This window comes from Aulonocara sp. 'chitande type north' Nkhata Bay, linkage group LG4 (genome assembly GCF_057382095.1).
Source record: "Aulonocara sp. 'chitande type north' Nkhata Bay isolate Kocher_YH1m ecotype deep benthic linkage group LG4, A_spYH_male_GT1.1, whole genome shotgun sequence".
Lineage (NCBI taxonomy): Eukaryota > Metazoa > Chordata > Actinopteri > Cichliformes > Cichlidae > Aulonocara > Aulonocara sp. 'chitande type north' Nkhata Bay.
In genome coordinates this window covers 25,043,516-25,060,968 of record NC_141347.1, presented here as the reverse complement: position 1 = coordinate 25,060,968, position 17,453 = coordinate 25,043,516, and the positions used below count along the sequence as shown (strand labels likewise).

At 38.6% G+C, this 17,453-nt stretch overlaps 3 protein-coding genes and 1 long non-coding RNA gene across 6 annotated transcripts; 2 read left to right on the top strand and 2 right to left on the bottom strand.

The window, feature by feature from the left end:
* Positions 1-670: 670 nt before the first annotated feature.
* On the top strand, positions 671-3,879 carry LOC147332672 (ligand-gated cation channel ZACN-like). Of its 2 annotated transcripts, XM_086290642.1 has the most exons (9): positions 671-811; positions 933-1,075; positions 1,191-1,235; positions 1,329-1,435; positions 1,524-1,693; positions 2,103-2,218; positions 2,768-2,978; positions 3,080-3,238; positions 3,390-3,879. In XM_086290642.1, the coding sequence occupies exons 1-9, from the start codon at positions 748-750 to the stop codon at positions 3,644-3,646; spliced, it is 1,272 nt and encodes a 423-aa protein (XP_086146768.1). In that variant the 5' UTR covers positions 671-747; the 3' UTR covers positions 3,647-3,879. The 2 variants fall into 2 exon arrangements, with proteins under 2 accessions (XP_086146768.1, XP_086146767.1); XM_086290641.1 differs by having other exon boundaries at positions 1,191-1,435.
* A 1,148-nt stretch (positions 3,880-5,027) lies between these two features.
* Positions 5,028-8,382, bottom strand: LOC147332671 (Golgi apparatus membrane protein TVP23 homolog B). The gene is made up of 7 exons (XM_086289349.1): positions 8,300-8,382; positions 8,083-8,150; positions 7,846-7,990; positions 7,277-7,366; positions 5,761-5,886; positions 5,541-5,669; positions 5,028-5,440 (listed from the first exon to the last, which is right to left on the bottom strand). Exons 1-7 carry the CDS (start codon positions 8,309-8,311, stop codon positions 5,414-5,416), a joined length of 597 nt encoding a protein of 198 aa, XP_086145475.1. The 5' UTR covers positions 8,312-8,382; the 3' UTR covers positions 5,028-5,413.
* A 3,572-nt stretch (positions 8,383-11,954) lies between these two features.
* On the bottom strand, positions 11,955-15,014 carry LOC147332670 (proton channel OTOP2-like). 2 transcript variants are annotated; one of them, XM_086290640.1, is made up of 6 exons: positions 14,579-15,014; positions 14,351-14,487; positions 14,198-14,256; positions 13,516-13,658; positions 12,587-13,428; positions 11,955-12,497 (listed from the first exon to the last, which is right to left on the bottom strand). In XM_086290640.1, exons 1-6 carry the CDS (start codon positions 15,012-15,014, stop codon positions 12,327-12,329), a joined length of 1,788 nt encoding a protein of 595 aa, XP_086146766.1. In that variant the 3' UTR covers positions 11,955-12,326. The 2 variants fall into 2 exon arrangements, with proteins under 2 accessions (XP_086146766.1, XP_086146765.1); XM_086290639.1 differs by having other exon boundaries at positions 11,955-13,428.
* LOC147332669 (uncharacterized) lies at positions 13,921-17,365 on the top strand. Its single transcript, XR_015128939.1, has 3 exons — positions 13,921-14,708; positions 14,846-15,035; positions 16,752-17,365. It is a non-coding gene; the product is annotated as an uncharacterized LOC147332669 (long non-coding RNA).
* Positions 17,366-17,453: the final 88 nt, after the last annotated feature.

Below are 17,453 nucleotides of genomic sequence, written 5' to 3'. Positions count from 1 at the left end.
AAGGATGGCCTTAATTAAAATCAACACGCAGAGGCACAGCAGTTTGAAAGACAGAGAGATCTGTTTATTTTCGCATAATCCATAATTATACTGCCTATAGGGTACAGCAACAATATGTCTTTACATATGAAAAAATATGTATTGTACCAGCTCAATGCAGAATTTCGACTGAGCATTATGTAACTTAATAAGCTTCTGAGTGACTTCATCATGCAGCTGTCGAAACTAGATGTTTGATCAATGGTCACGCCTTTTTTCAACTTAACTTAAGCCACAGATGTCTCAGATCTTTGTTCTGAATCTATGGCTGGCAGACCAGCCTCATTCAGCATTACTGTCTGTATTACTGGTTGCTTCAGTTCACTCTAATGTATGACATACACAGCCCATTGTTAGGCAGATTAGCATAGCTCTAATAACAAAAAGCAGCTGGAGCTACCTGTATCTGTCAGTAGGTAAAAATACACTGGAAATAAATGTGCTCTCTGTTTACACAGGATCACTCACGAACACACTGAACCCTCTGTAAATAACCATGTTATTGTGTTCCTAAAGGCTATTGTGCATCAGTGTCTTGAAGCGTGCACACTCTAAGAGGTTACACGACATAGCTGGGTTATAAAAGTGACATGTTGGGCTGAACCTAAACAAGGACGATAGGACAGTTATGGTAAAAAGTTGCACACAACTGGTCGGTCAATTTGTAGTTTTTAGTTGGATATAAAGTCCGGTTTAGAGACTACAGAAATGCTGAAATTTCTTTCCCACAATTTAGTGAGGACTATGTTCTTACTGAGTGTAATAACTGTAGGTAAGTGCACCTTACTTTTGTCAAAGCTTATCCTACAAAATATATTGTAAGAGGGAGCAGAACAGTGAAAAAGTGTTGTAAAAAGTATTCAAACTTATGTTCAAACTTTCTCCAATTTTAGAACATGTGCATTCATCCAACTGCACAAGTCGCCGATGTCTGAGTAACGTGTTGATAGATAAAAATCTGTTGTCGCAGCCACAGAACGATAGCTGCACTCACGAAGTCCGAGTGCCAAAATTAGAGTACCAGACTCTGGAAGTTGTAAGTATTAACTTTTTGTAGTGGAGCTAATATATATATTTTCATTTCTCCATTTACACCTCTTTGGTGACTTTTCTGTATGACAGTTCTTTGTTACCTAATTTGTTTTCAACAGAACACAAAGCAACTCCATCTACTAATTCTTCTACGAGCCTCGATCGTAAGCTTCAAAATACTTTTTAAAAAAGTAAAAAAAACAAACAAACCCCAAAACATTATTTTGAAAAAAATAAATTTTGATTTGAAAACACAGGAATGGGAAGATCCTGAGTTGGCGTGGGACACATCGGTGTACAAGTTTGATGAAGTAATTCTGCCAGTAGACAAAATCTGGACTCCAGAGCTCCTTGTAACAAACGCGTAAGTAGTTTCATCCAAGAGCCATCACTAAGCCAGTTCAAACAATGGCTAAAATTCTTCTGAGACATCACTTATCTCTTCTGTGTAGAATGACATCAACTCTGAAGCATGGCTCTGCTAATGTGCTGGTGTACAGTAACGGCACAGTGAAGGACGATCTGATCATAAATGCAGAAGTGAACTGTGAAGTTAACCTGTTCAACTATCCCTTCGCTTATGATGTGTGTCCTGTTGCAGTACAAGCCTGGGACACTGACAGTAAGCTCAGCAATTCACTAATATACTACATATGTGATCATTTCTGAGATGTGTTTTATAATGTCTCGTTTTCGCGTACTTTTTTGGCCATTTGTATAAGTTGAAATGTAAAATTTATGCATTACCATTTGAATGGAATTGTAATAATTTTAACAGTACGATAATCTCATAACAACACCGCTGATCACCGTTTATGATCAACGATCATAAAAGTGTAACATGGAAAAAAGCAGGGTAACTGCAGTTCTTCAATATAACTTAATTCATTGCAGGTCTTTGCTACCAGTTTTACTGCTTTTAATTTGTGTCTTACAATATTGCTAAGAAGTCACTCGATTACTGAAAAGAAATTATCTTTATGACTCTATTTTAAAATAAGCAATCTCAAAGCAGACTTAATTTTATTCAGAATGTGGTACAACACTGGTGTTTGGTGAAGTGAGACTAAGTGATAATAGTCACGGAGACTGGCAAACGATGGCTGCAATACTTCAGAAAAAAGGAGATGACCGCAATTACATCCAGGTAAGTTCACCCAGGCCTGCCATTTGTAACTAAGGGTACTGCAGTGACTGTTTAAGAGTTAAATTCATTTTTATACACCCCCCCCCCCCCCTTCCAGCAGTTAAAAACGAATTAGACTAAAAATAAATTAAATGATTATCATTGTGTTTTTTGAATTCCTGAAGTTTAGAAGACATAGCCAGTGTCAACAAGGTTTGTTTCGGGGCCTTTACTGCAGTGACAAATTGTGTCACTGTCCAAAAATGAAAGAATCTGGCTGTACATAGACCCACTTTCTTTCGTGGGGGGGGGGGGGGGGGAATTTGCTGGTTCTCTTGTCACATATGATGGTGACCCAACATTTTTTCAACAGCTAGGACGAGCAAAGAAAGGACTTATCTTATTAACTGCTGCATCCTTAGATAACGTCCTTTTCATCTTTAAATTGAACACTGGCTAACATTTATATACATAGGTGTAAAAAAATGTCAAGTGTTACAAAGATTCTTTCAAAAATGAAAAGCCACTTACTTTATTTCCTTCTGCTATGTTTTCTGTTATACTCCTAAGGTGGAACTAAAACTCAAATCTACCAACCCGTTCTTAACATTGATGCTGCCCAGTTATTTGATCCTCTTTGTTGATATAGTCAGCTTTGCTCTGCCACTGCGAGGTGGAGGACGCAATGCTTTCAAGGTCACCCTGGTGCTCAGCTTCACCCTGTTTATCAATATCCTAAATAGCCAGCTCCCTGGAGACAGTGAATGCAGCCCAATAATCCGTGAGTCATGTTACAAGAGAAACATGTGCACAAACAAACCGTATACATGGCCTCACACTGGGTGTTAAATAAAAAACCTGACTAATTTGTTTGTGCTGCAGGACCCCACTTCTGTATTTGCCTGATCTTCTTGGTTGTGAGCATGCTGGTGTCCATGCTAACTACTAGGCTATCCCTAGAAGGCCAACTGGTTTTCTGCTGTTGGTCCAAAGGATCAGCCCCCAAAATTACAGAAAACAAGGAACAAAATGAGGATGAGGGTGAGGAAGACTTGACTGTAGAGCAAATCCTGCAAATATTGAAACTGTAAATTGTTACTATGTATGAGGTGTCTTGATGTTTATTGAGGCTTGATTTTTTTTTTAGTAATAATGGCATAACCTATTCTAACTATGATTTCAATCCCTCCAGAAACTAAAGCTGACATTAGCACCATCCAGCCGAATGGCTCAGAGAACAGTCGAATACTCAGAAAAGTGGCCAAATACTTGGAAACTCATGAGACCAACGAAGCGGAAAAGGAGAGACAACACAAGTTTGCCGACATGTTGGACAAGACTTTTTTCTGGATCTATTTCATTGGTGGCCTTGGATACCTTGTTATGATGACTGTAATAATGTTAAATTATAAATGTGAAGTTAACCATTTTGATTTCTGGTATAACTGATGTGCATTAAGAGCTGCTCTTAAAACCAAACTACATTTATTTAAAGCTAAATCTTAGGGTACATGTCAGCTGCAATGACTGATAAAAACCTCTGCATGTGTGTATTAGATTAGTTAAACCACACTGTCACTATGATATGCTAATTACAGATGTCTACAGATGTGTGCAAATGTGTAGTTGTACTGTGTCTTTGGGTGTTTAGCAAAAAAGATGTTATTGCATACTTCTAAAAATAAGAGAAATAAAGACATTTAACTTTCACCATGAACTAAAAATCATTTTTAGGGTTTCTTTATTGTGATTATATCCACATATTTACCAGATCTGCTAAACCCAAGTGTTCCTTTGTTGCCACCAAGTGGCTGAATGATTCACCTGCAGTCTGGCGACAACGTTATTAATCGATTTTCCTCTTTGACATATTTATGAGATTAGCTAGTAGCTGGACCTCTGTTTATCTGCACAACACTACTAAATTGTGAGGATGTTCATATTTAGAATTTGGGACGATATACAGTCATCAGGCACATTATTAGGTACAGCTTTCAAGTACTGGGTTGGGGTTTCTTTTGCCAGAACTGCCTTATTCATGGAATATTCAACACAGTGCTGGAAACTATCTTTAGAGTTTCTGGTCCACATTGACATGATACCATTACATGCTGGCTGGAGATTTGTCGGTTTCACTTCAATGGTGAAAATCTCTCCTTCCAGCACGTTCCAAAGATGCCCTATTGAGATTGCGATCAGGTGACTGCGCAGGCCATTTGAGTACAGTGAACTCTTTGTCATGTTCAGGAAACCAGTTTGAGATCATTTCAGCTTCGTGGCAGTGGGTACTAAGGGACCCAAAGTGTGCCAAGAAATGATCCTGTATACCATTACGCCGCCACCTCCTTGACAGGAGGCAAGATGAATCCATACTTTCATGCTGTTTATGCCATATTCTAACCTAGTATCGGAGTGCTACAGCAGAAATTGAGACAATCGTCTATTGTTCAATTTGCATGAAAATTGTAGCCACAGTTTCCTCCTCTTAGCTGGCAACAGTGGCACCTGGTTTGGACTTCTGTATGCCTTGGTGATAACAAGTGGTTATTTGTTTGACTTACTGTTACTTTTCCTTGCGTTAATGAGCAGCTAAGAAAGTCAATACCCATTTCATAGTTTTGACATTCTTATTGGTGGAAAGCACCACAAGATAATAGTCCCTGGCTCTATGAAATCTGATGGGTCACATGACGAAATCTCATGACACATACAAGAGTGTTTTAAGAGAGTATAGACATGCTGAATCTTTCCTAAGCCTTTTAAATACTTTTTGACGACAATAATATAGTTGGACTACCACAATGGTAAGATTCAAATTTCAACCCAAAAATGACAGTAAACCTTTATTTTCTTATTTACCATAACATATAATTTCCCATAAACATACCTTAACAAAAATGACCAACTTTTGTATAAATTTACAGCTAAACTGCAAAACACTTTGTCTTTACAATACCCAATATCAAACACCATAAAAAGGGTAGGTAGCAGGTAATTACATACATTTTCCCAATAATGCACAGTAAAATGTATTTTTCCATGAGGCTACAAAAATGCATGAGTTGTCAAAGGCTACAAAGTGGCACACCCTCAAGATAAAAGGAATGATTTCCTTATCCAAATCCTCTTCCTGGAATTGAAATCACCCATGTGCTGTGAAAGAAGACCAAACACCTTTTTTTTTTAATAAGAAACAGGCCCATCCAGCAGCTGACTTCAAAAACTTTCTGGTTGCTTCGTTGCCTTTGTTTTAAAAAAGAAAAAAAAAAGAGGAAAATATTAATGTAAAAGTTCATTAGACAAACTACAGAAAAGAAGGGCTAATGTATGATGATTCACATACCCGTTTAAGAATCTGGACACCGAGATAGTTCTTTGCCATGTTTCTCAGGTTAGACTTTCCACCCACCTTGCACCTGACATAACCATACAGGTTTGCCCATTGTAAAACCAAGCCCAATATTACCACAACCTGGAGGAAACAAGAAGTAGATGTCAGCCAATAATCAGCAGCTATTTAAGTTGTCAGGAATGTGTCTTACACGCTGAAACTCTAAACTGACCAGCCATTTAATATTAAAGGAGAAGACAGTGCTGAACACAAACAGGATCCAGAAAATGGGGCAGACAAGAAGGCCGAGCCAGAATACCCGGGATTCTGCGCTGGACTTTGTGTTTTTGCTGTGCGTCTGTTAAGAAAAGTAGACATATTTAAAGATATATATACACATGTTATATCACCATCAGTCAAATGAAAAAGGAAGATGTCACATAAATCTGTGCACTCTGTCCTGTCCACCCCATGATTCAGTGGCTTGTAGAACCACTTTTAGCAGCAGTAAGTTAAAGAACTTGAAGTGATTGTTTTCTGGATGAGTTTCTCACAATGTTGTGTTGGACTCTTCTTTGTACCATTTGCTTCAATTCATTGAGGTTTTCGAGCTCTGAGTCTTTTCTTTGTGTGGTGTAGATCTGCTGTTGTGCTTAGGATCATTATCCTGACATATGGACCAATTTCAATACTTTAGCATCCAGAGGTGTTCACAGTTGACTCACTGACTGCAAGGTGCACAGGTCTTGTCAGTAAGAAGTATATGTGGTGACATGTTGAGTTTGGTTTTCTTTAAATATGTCCAATGAACATTATTCCTAAAGACTTGTGGTTTGTTCAGATGGCCTAAGATACCAAGATACCAGAGAAGAGTTTTTTTTCTCTCACAAAACCTTCCAAATAAGCCACACAGTAATTCTCTAAACATGCAAACTGAGGCCTGTAGAGTCTAAGATGTTGCAACTAGGTTGCATAGGTCAGATCGCATTATATGATCTGACCTTGGAGTGAATTTGCTGGCATGGCCACATATTAAAATCAACAGGTCAGCAAACTACCAACAGCTTTTTTAGAGGTTCTTACACTTGCTGATCAATTAATCAAGTACATTTGATTTAAAGAACTTGGATGTTTCTTACTCTTTTAATTCCAATGGAAGCAGTAAGAGTGTGGAAACTCTTTTTTTAGGTGACTGTATATTGTGGCTGTGTATGTACATTTTCCCTTGTTTTTCTATTTTTCCATCTATAAGCTGGTGGTTTAAACCTTTCATACCTGATGTCTGTGAAGGTTCTAAGTCATCCGGGTCATTGTAGTCTAAGGAAGCGGTCCCCAACTTTTTTTCCGCGACGGACCGGTTTATGTCCAACAATATTTTCACGGACCGGCCTTTAAGGTGTCATGGATGAATACAACAAAATAAAACCAGTACCGGTACCAAAGGAAAAAAAAGATTTATTCATAACATATGGGAAAAGACCCAGGGAAACCGGGTTAATGATAAAAACGATTCAAAAATAATGCTAAAAATCGATAAAACCCCTGAAAACCATTCAACAAGCTTCTTCGGCTTTGGTGGAGAGTCACACATTTTTAAGCTTAAAAACTTGTGACTCTCTCTTCTGTTCTTAGAACAGAAGAAGCTTCTCGGATGAGAGGTGAAACATCTTAAAGAAACTTAGAGAAGATCAGATTCTTTTCTTTCCAAGCTCCTTAGACCCATTCAAAGCTGATTAGTTCCTACTTGCCTTCTTTGACTCAAACACCCAGTGGCTCTTCCCATTTTCATCCACTTGATTCCACCATCGAAGACCCACCAACAATCTGCCGGATACATTCTAAAACCCACAAGGTAAATTGTCATAATCTTTTCCAGATGCATTTAGTAATTTTTTTCTAATAAATGATAAAGTAAAAAGATAAAAAATCTCAATGCAGTGGTAAATGGTAAATGGCCTGTATTTGTATAGCGCTTTACTAGTCCTTAAGGACCCCAAAGCGCTTTACACATCCAGTCATCCACACATTCACACACTGGTGATGGCAAGCTACATTGTAGCCACAGCCACCCTGGGGCGCACTGACAGAGGCGAGGCTGCCGGACTCTGACCACCACCAGTCGGCAACGGGTGAAGTGTCTTGCCCAAGGACACAACGACTGAGACTGTCGGAGCCAGGGCTCGAACCGGCAACCTTCCAATTACAAGATGAACTGCCAACTCTTGAGGCACGATCTATCCCTTATAAAAAAAAAAAAAATTATGCGTGGCAGCTACTTATATAACTGCATTTAGCCCTGTGGTGAAACGTTACCCACCTTGACAGTCCAGAAGTCACATGATAGCAGAAGTATGATGGTGACCATGCAGACAACAAAGCGACCGCTGAGAATGTCACAGAAGAGATAAACCAAGATGGCACTTGTTCGGAAGAAGAGATGGAAAAAAGACACCAGAGGATGTCTGAAACCCCCAAATGGAGAATTTAGTTCGTGGTTAAGGAGGTTTGGGCTAAAAAAACAAAAAACAAAAACACATTAAGTGCAACATCTTACCTCATTTTGGACCTTTTTCTCTGGTTATTCTCATCCTCTTCTCCAAAAAGAGGGGCATCCTGAGTGTCCTGAAACCAGAACAAAGTTAAACACACCGAGAAAAGTACCTGCTACGGCGCTTTACTCTTATTTGATAAATATTAAACAGTCTAAAACGCCTATTTCAAAAAATAATCTCTTCTAAATACTGATACAACTCAAATTTAAGCTCGATCACCTGTCTCTGCATTTTGGCACCAGAAAGCTCTACTTCCTGGTGACGTGTAGTAAACAAACCCGTGTGCTAAGGACCCCGCGAAGGTGTGGCTTTGAATTTGCCAGACACAAAGGTAAGCACAACACTCCCAAATACGTAGATTATCCGTTTATGTTTTAAGCTTGTTGTATTAATAAGTAGCCTATCTGCTGTACGGGCTCTGGGAAAGCGTTTTCTTTGTTGCGTTTTAACTTATTTGTTTTATAACTTTTAAAAAGGGCAGTAAGGGCAAGGAACTCGAGAGGCGAAAGTTAATTGGTCATTACACTACAACACCGGCGCGTGTCAGAGCAGGTGAGTCGTCACAACTCTCTTTACAGTCACTGGGCCAGTACAAAGGTAACGCTGGGATGTATTTTTTCAATTATTATGGCATCTATAATCTATCTATAGTCTTCAAACAGAAGGGCGTAAACCCCCCAAAACTAATGCAGCCAGTGATTCGACATAAAAAGTTCTGTATTTATAGCACCATTTAAATCGCTAGTGAAGTTAGAAATGTGAACATTTCTGACCGATTCTTTTCGTTTGTGTGTGTGGTGGTTGGGAGATGATTTTTTTCATTCGTTTTTTTTCCTAAGCTATACAGGAAAAGACGTGGGCAAAGCAGATCTGACTAGTCGTATTTATTGTAAGGTCTTCACTGTTTTCAATAGGGCTGTGCGATATGACCAAAATCTCATAACCCGATATAAGACATCTATCATCCCGATAACGATATAAATCACAAAAATATAACATTTTCTGTAAATTCTGTGAATCTCGGGCAGCTCGACTTGCGGGAAGTGTTTCCAGCTGCGCGTCATGTACCTGGAGTCGAGTGTTTTAACAGATGCATGAAACTATACATTTTAAGACATAAGTTGTAAAGGCCACCGTTTTCTTTGTGAGTATTTATTACACGGTGTGCCGCGGGGAAAAGCCTGTTCTAACGTTTGAGTCTAAGGTTTATTTTTTAGCACCTGGCGGCTTTTTTACTTCTCATCCGTAAATAATCTGCTCTTTCAAGTGATTCAGTTTATTTTGAAAAATCTCAACAGGATCTTGAGCTTTATTGTGAAAGTTTTATGTGGAACTTAAACAAGCGGACACGCGATGGCGTTACCGTCGTTGTTGCTAACCACAATGCATAAAAACAGGCGCTTGTCCGTCCCTAGTAGGGTTGCCAACTCCCTGAAAAATAAATAAGGGACACCTCGTGGCCAGGGCTGGGCAACCCAGTTGTCTTCACCCTTCCCAGTGTGGTAGCTTTTTTTTTGTGTGTGAAATTATTTTTTAACCATTTGACTTGAACTTGATTTAAGCAGATGCATATTCTTTGTGATATGACCATATGTGAAACAAATGATCATTTAGCCATTTATTTTTAGCTCAAAATGACAACATTAACACAGTAAAACAGGTCTCTTTCTTAAACAGAAGCCTGTCATGCTTAACTTTTGAGAATATAAGTAAATCTTTCTTTAAAAGAACTCTGTCCTGCTTAACTTAAAATTATATAAATTAATAGAAAGCAATAGAACAAAAATATTCTTGTAACAGTGCACATATAGTGCATTTAGTACAATTGGCTTCAGCTGAGGTATTATTTCAGCTTTTCTAATGCTAATCAGCTGCTCCTGTTTGTAAACCCGCTTGTTCCCATGATTACGCATCATAACTCATCATCATTATTCGTCTATGTATTACTTTTATGTATTAGTCATCTATTTGTTGTAATCATTTATCCTTGCAGTTGTTTATTACACAAAATAAATTATATTATTACACTTCTGGCCACATAGCGCTGATATTCACTGCACATGCCCATATTAACCTTAACCAGAGGGTTTAAAAAAACAAACCAGTGTTTACATACCATATCTGCTTCTGCCATGCCTGGTGGACAAGAAATTGGTTAAGGGTTCCCCGAGCTTTCACGCCCCTCGTGTTCTTCATGTGCCCACCATTAGAAGCATGCCTATGGAAAAAGTGCGCCGGCACACAGTGCAGTGCGCTTTATAGTGCACTTTTCCAGCCAGGTGTTTTCCTTTTCCCATTCCTCCCTGTACTTTTGCAGCCTTTTTTTTCTTTCTCTGAGCGAACAAACATTGCTGCTCTAATGCTGGGCTTACACTGTGCGATTTTTGGCCCATTTTGAGCCGATTTTTGAGTCGTGCGACCGATTTGGTGATCGGCCCGATTTTGGCCTTCATCGTGCATCGTGTAGTATACGTGGGGTAACGAGAAGCGATTAACACCTCACGACCAGCTCCCGATCATCAATCGCTCGTGAGGGTGTCACCACAGGCGCTCACATTGCTCACGCGCAAACACATAAACGTCGGTGAAAAAGATGGAGCAGCACGGCTGTGCAGCGTGTGATCTGGACACAAGCGATGGAGGCACAACTTGTAGAACTTTGGAAAGCTCATCCGAGCCTTTTCGATGTGGCATCACAAAATTATCACGACCATAACAACCGTGAAAATAGTTGGATTTACACTGTTGCTCAATCACAGCTGCCTTATTAATGTTTTTCATTAGCAATTTAGCAAAGTTGATGGTGGCGGTGTGCGTGTCTGTGTGAGTGAAAGACAGACAGAGAGAGAGAGCGACAGATTTTCTGTTATAACCTTCATTTTATGGAGGCACAGTGTGCTGTCCGAGACTTGCACCGCAGTGTCGGCGTTTGTTTCCCTGTTGGCCGGTATTTTCTTCGTAAGCGATCTTTCCTCGACCAATGAGATAAGCGATAATCTGACTTGTCATACTCGAATTGTCATAAGTGTGCTGTCAGCGCATTGGTCACAAAGCAGGAGAGGGGCTGGGAATTATGTTTTCAAACAAAGTGTTAATTCCATTAAAAGTTATAGACTACTTTTGATTCTCACTGTATTACGGGATAAAGTGCGTCCCTTATTAGCTCAATACGGGACGTGTACTTTTGTTTCTAAATACGGGACGATTCCGTTTTTTAAGGGACGGTTGGCAACCCTAGTCCCTAGTGTGGTCATATAAAATATAAGAGAAAGAGAGAACTTTAAGAAATTAATATAGCCACTACAGTGACCATCAAAACCATGAAAAAATGTTGCCGTAAACAGTTTATTTTGCGACACCACGAAACAAACAATAGCGTAAAATGAAACGATAGACGTTTTTATATCGTCATCTGATATATATCGTTATATCGAACAGTCCTAGCTTTCAATGGTCATTTCAAAATAATACACCACTACAGTATTGGCTGCTTGTGGTTATAGTTATGACAGCTGGGATCCAGCTCCAGTGCGCCCCAACCCTGAAAGGATAAGCGGAAGCGAATGGATGGATGGTTTGGTGAGTACAGTCAGAAAAAAATACATTTAATGTTAAATTAAAAAGCCAATACTATTTAGTTTACAATAAATAAAGGGGGGGGGGGATAAATGAGAAACTGAAATAATAATAATTACTTTGACTTTTATATTGCACATGCAGCTTGTGGGGATAGGTTAATTGGATAATCCAAATTGCCACTAGGTGTGAATGTGAGTGTGAATGGTTGTCTGTCCCTATGTGTTGGCCCTGCGACAGACTGGCGACCTGTCCAGGGTGTACCCCGCCTTTCGCCCTATGACAGCTGGGATAGGCTCCGCGACCCTGAAAAGGATAAGCGGAAGCGAATGGATGGATGGATGGATGGATGGACTTTTATATTGTAAACTTGAATTAATAATAACAACAACAACAACTCTTTTTTTTTTCTTTTTGTGCATGCATTTATTTTGTGCTTACATGCCTGAAGTGTAAATCAGTTAATACAAGATCAGAAACAAAAACAGTTCTGAAAACATTATAAATACATGTGCATTTTCATATAAAAAATAATCAGATACATCTTAGTGGCTGTATTCATTAGTTAGTTTTGACCGAAATTTGTAAAGAAAAATCATTGGAACAAACCACAGGTTATAAATGGTTTAAGTGTCCACCCAGTCAGCTGTACAAGTTGCACGCTTCCATGTTATGATATCAGAAACACCTCAAAAAGGTTGGCAACCGAATGCATTCGGTAAAAGATGCCAAAAGGAAGTCCCACGTTTACAACAGGAGCCCATACGTTGAATTTGTAGAATTCAGTTTCAGTGGTGTGGTCAAACTGAGGACGAGCACCGAATGCAGGCATGATCCACAACTGTAAAAAATTAAAAAAAATAAGAGAGCCTTAATATTTAGTGAGTTTTTAAAAACCATATTTAAGGCAGCGAGAGACGAGGTACTCACAATGATGTTTCCCATGAGCAAAAACATGCAGACCTCCTTCAACACTTGTCGCTTCCACAACGGTTTGTATTTGTACTGTATCTTGTCGCCTTGCAGGTTATCTTCTGGCATATCAGGGCTTGTCTCTGTGTTCGTGTTTGAGCCTTCGTGGTTGTTCATGTCATTGCCGGGTTCCACCACATAAGGATTTACAATCACAGATGGTTCCTTCACTTTGTGAGAAGGCAGCCGATGCAGACCTTCAATGATGAAAAAGTTCTGCAGGCCAAGCTGGATCACCATAATTATGGCAAAGGACAGATCAAGCCTATTCAGGGGGTCTTTGACTCCTGTTGAAATCATGGCTATGATACTGAAATAGCTTATGACGAACTGTCCCAGTGAGGCTCCGACCAGCAACCCCACATCCAAGTTGCGTGTGGGACTTTTTTCTGACACGTGTTCGCGGTCATCAACCCTGTAAATCATCATGCCGATCACAGTCACAATAGACATGAGGCTCACTATGACTATATTCATGACAAAGTGCATCATCAATGCTTCTTCTTTGGTTTTTGCATCTTCATTTTTCATTTCCATTTCATATGCAATGAAGGTCGCCAGCCCTGCGATCACTAACAGGATTCCAAAAGTAGGACCAATATATATGCCGTTAAGACGGAATTTGATTTTGGCGTGGCCATGTTCACCTACTAATCGACCCACGTTTTTCCACATGATGTAGGCCATAGCAGATGCAAAGAGGCTGTACTCGATATTGAAAGGGTACAAGTAGTAGTAGGCAACCTTGAAGATGCTACATGAAGAGTGGCTGCACTTACACTCACGGTCTCCATAACTTGCTGTAAAACATGAAACCAAAGAATTATGTTGTGGTTTCATAACGACTCTTTTATCTAGTACATTTTTTTAAAAACTGCTTTAATTACCTCTACTGATGTACAAACTTCGCCCAGTGAGTTTAGTGATGTTGTCCAGATTGGTGGGAACTAACGTTTGGTGAACAGACTCCTCAGCAACTGCAGTCATCCACAAAACCAGATTTGTGGAGAGGGTGAGCATCAGCCCACAACTAATATTGAGGGATAAAAAGAAGGTACAATAAAACAAGGATTAGATAGTCCAACATAAAACATATCAGATAATACCTATGAGTGTAATGTTTCCGGTTATTGTTATAGTTTCAAGCTAAATCCTGATTAATCAGCATGGAAATTCCTTTTAAAGCAAAGAGTTTCAAATCTAAATTTTAAATATAAACTGGTTCTCTTACTTCACTGTTATAGGAAATGAACTTCCTTTGAGGTTTTTTTAAATCATTTTTTAACTAAAACAATTCACAAGAACTTTTTCTACACCTTTTAATACAGATGGTAACTACTGGTTATAGCCTCCTTTTAAAAAGAGACCTTCAGAAGGTCTGGGAATCATAGACAGTGAAAAGCATAATTAGTGGCTGCAGCATTTCCAGTATAAAGTTACTCTGATATTTTTCACAGCTTCTTGGACAACAGATTTTACAGTAACTAGGTTACTTTCCCTGTATCGAAATAGATACCACCTGGAAGTACAATGATGAAGAAAGGGGTAGGAAATATCTTAATTACCTACCAAGAAATGTTCTTTTGTAGCTGCACGCAGTCTTTGGAATGGACCCACAAGAAGTATGTCTACAAATTGATTTTACAATTATTACAATAATTATTTTGCAACCATCAAGACCAGATTAAATGTAGTAAGGAGCATTTTATTATTCATTTCTACCTGCACAAATGTGAAAACAATTTGCACCACGGGAAATGCAACTTTAACTGCAGAACCACAGTGGAGGTATCCAACATAGCTGGCAAGCTTGAAAATATCCATGATAATGCTGAGGACTGCAAACAGCACAAGTCCTCCTGGAGGAGCAAAAAAGAAAGAAGATGTAGAACGGATGAAAAATCGTAAAACTACCCAATAATACTTAAACTGAACTGAACATTTACTCACCCCTGAGCCAAGTTGGCCCAGCGTGGACATCCTTGTAATTGACAGCATTTTTAATCCTGGCTGTGTAGATGCTGTAATAAATCATCCACATGGAGGTAAGCAGGAGGATGATGATGAGGAAAATCTGCAGGTGAGGGGCTTTGATATTTATATCTTCATAAGTACTCCCGGTGACCAAGACACTGCCCAGGATCAAAATGTTTACACATATGATCCCAGATCCCATCCATCCCCAACTTTGGCTTTTTTCCTTCCCAACTTCTGCAGAAGAGATCTTCAGTTCGGGTTCATCCTTGCTTCCCTCCTGACAAGGTGAATTTATGTTGTTTGACTGGTGGACCTCCTCTGTTTCCTTGTCCTGGGCCATCATTCTGCAGGGTTCACATTGATTTCCTGTGGTCAAACAGTTAAACTCATAGCAAGAGCTGATAGACATGGCTACTCTCTCTGCTCACAGGTGAGTTCTCTGCTGGATTTGTTTCTATATAAGACAAGACAGGTTTAACAGCCACACCCAGTCTTGGTTGCTATTAGTAGAGTGATCCTGCGCAAAAGAAACTTTTCTCCGAATGCCAAATCAGCACAATTTGGTCTTTTTCTTTTTATCTAAAACAAAACAAATTTTTAAATCAACAAACAAAATTCTATTTCCACACTTCTACTACACATAGTGTGTACAATAATGTGTAATGTGTTCAAAATCAGAAAAAATATCTCCTGCAGTTAAAATATAACTAGATCAGCTGTGCTTTTTTTTCTTGAATTCACCAACAGCATCCCATGCCATCTAAATAAAGAATTACAACAGAGCAGGTGAAAGAATTGTATAATATTATTTAAAAAAAATGGTGCTTATCAGAGAGAAAAATCAAGCTCCTGTCCTGATTTTACGAAAATCAGGACATGAGCTAAAAATAGTGAAAAGTTACTGGATACCTGTAAGCCTACCTGTCTCAACAAGATCCTATGAGCAGTCTAGACAGTCACTACATTTATATGCCCAAGAAAACACTGTAGTATGATCTACAAAGAGTCATAAATATCAATAAATCTGCTACGAGCAAAAAGTACTCCAAACAGAGTGTGTTTTGGACTTAATGTTTCTGTAAAGTTCAAAGGATGTTTCCAAGAATAAGACTTGTTTTCTCACAAATTCTAAAGAAACTAAAAAAAAAAGGAACTGGTTTATTTTCTCATAAACAGCTGTGTTTTGATATTATACAGTACATTTTATTGTTATGCAAGGTATGCTATGGGTGTCATGGAAGTTTTACTAGCATGGCCACAACAAACAGAGTAGAAAAAAAACAAATGGTATGAAACAAATTTTTGCTTTAATGCTTTCGAGGTTTTGTGTTACCTCTTTTTTTCTGTGATCCTATTGTTATAAATTTATTTGAACTGCCTGTAAGGCAGCAATAATCCATTGATGTCTAAATGGGTGTAGGTTGTATTAAGTGAATATCTTTTTTTAATTCAGTGCTTCAAGTTGTTTCCATTTTTTAATCCTTTTAAATAAGCGATCTACCTGTCTATTTTATCATCTCTATTTTGTCATGGAAGTTCCAAGTAGTCTGAGTAGTCTTACTGAGAACGTGCATACTTATGCTGCAGTTTTACGCTTTGCAGTGGGGTGGGGCTGAGATTTGAGGTACTTTTTTGCAGCAATCCTTTGTACTAATGAAATCATTCTTTGTGTGCCATGCATTTTTCTAACTGGAGATTTAAAGTGAGAACAATAGTTGATTCAAAAGGACAGTGACACTTCTTGTCTTCTGTGTCCACGTCATAATGATACCTCTCATATCTCTGATTTTTTCCAACTTGAATGAAGTTGATTACATTGGATTGAGATTTATCACACACCATGAAAAATGAGTTGAAAAGAATAACGAGAAGTCGAAGAGATGTTAAAATATTTTTTATATTGATATTTATTTTAAAGATCCAAAATGGCACATTTAGCAGAGTGAAGCACGTTTTGTCTTTGTTTCCTAACGAGATGCAATGTGGTGTAAAAATAATTAATAAAAACCTCAGGAAATGTTTCCGTTTCGGGTTGGATTTTTTTTTCTTTTTAGAGCCCCAAAGATGTCATCTCAGTTTCAGACCACCTCGACCATCAGAAGCACTGATATCTACTCTGTGTCACTGTGTGCTTCTACACATTCAGACTGCCACTTCTGCACCATGAATGACGGGTACCACGAAGCTGCTGGAATGATTTCCTGGACCTGCTAAAGGAAGCAACTTTTAAGGATCTCTTCCGGATACGGATGGCATGACACTAATTTTATGGTCTGTGTTATCAGTTGTGTTATCAGGCGATTGTGGCAATGGGTTGGTAAGGATTTATGCGAATGCGTGTGCAAAGTGATGAACAGCCACAAATTTTACCCATGATATAAAGTGATCTACCATCTATTTTATCGTATAAATTGTGGCAGATGTTGCACATGATCGAGATCTGTGTCCTCAACGAAGTTTCAACTGAGTAGCGTGACTGAGAACTTACAAACGTATGAGGCAGCATTGCTCTTTTCATCCGGGTGGGGCTGAGATTTGAGGTGCTTCTTTCTTGAAACACTCCTTTGTCCTAATGAAATAATTCTTTGTGTGCCTTGCTTTTTTTTTCTTCGAAGCATAAGGTTTAAAGCATGAATAATACTTTATTCAAAAGGTTAAACAGTATTAACAAATCAACTAAATCTTTGTCCCCTGTGTTCCAACTGCTATGAGGTCAATAATTTATTTGTTTCCAACTTTAATGTAGTTTAGTGTAATTATTTTTTTTTTAAAGCTAGTAGATGTAATAAGATTTATTACTCAATTTGAAAAATAAAAAAATAATAATAAAGAAAACTTAAAGAAATAT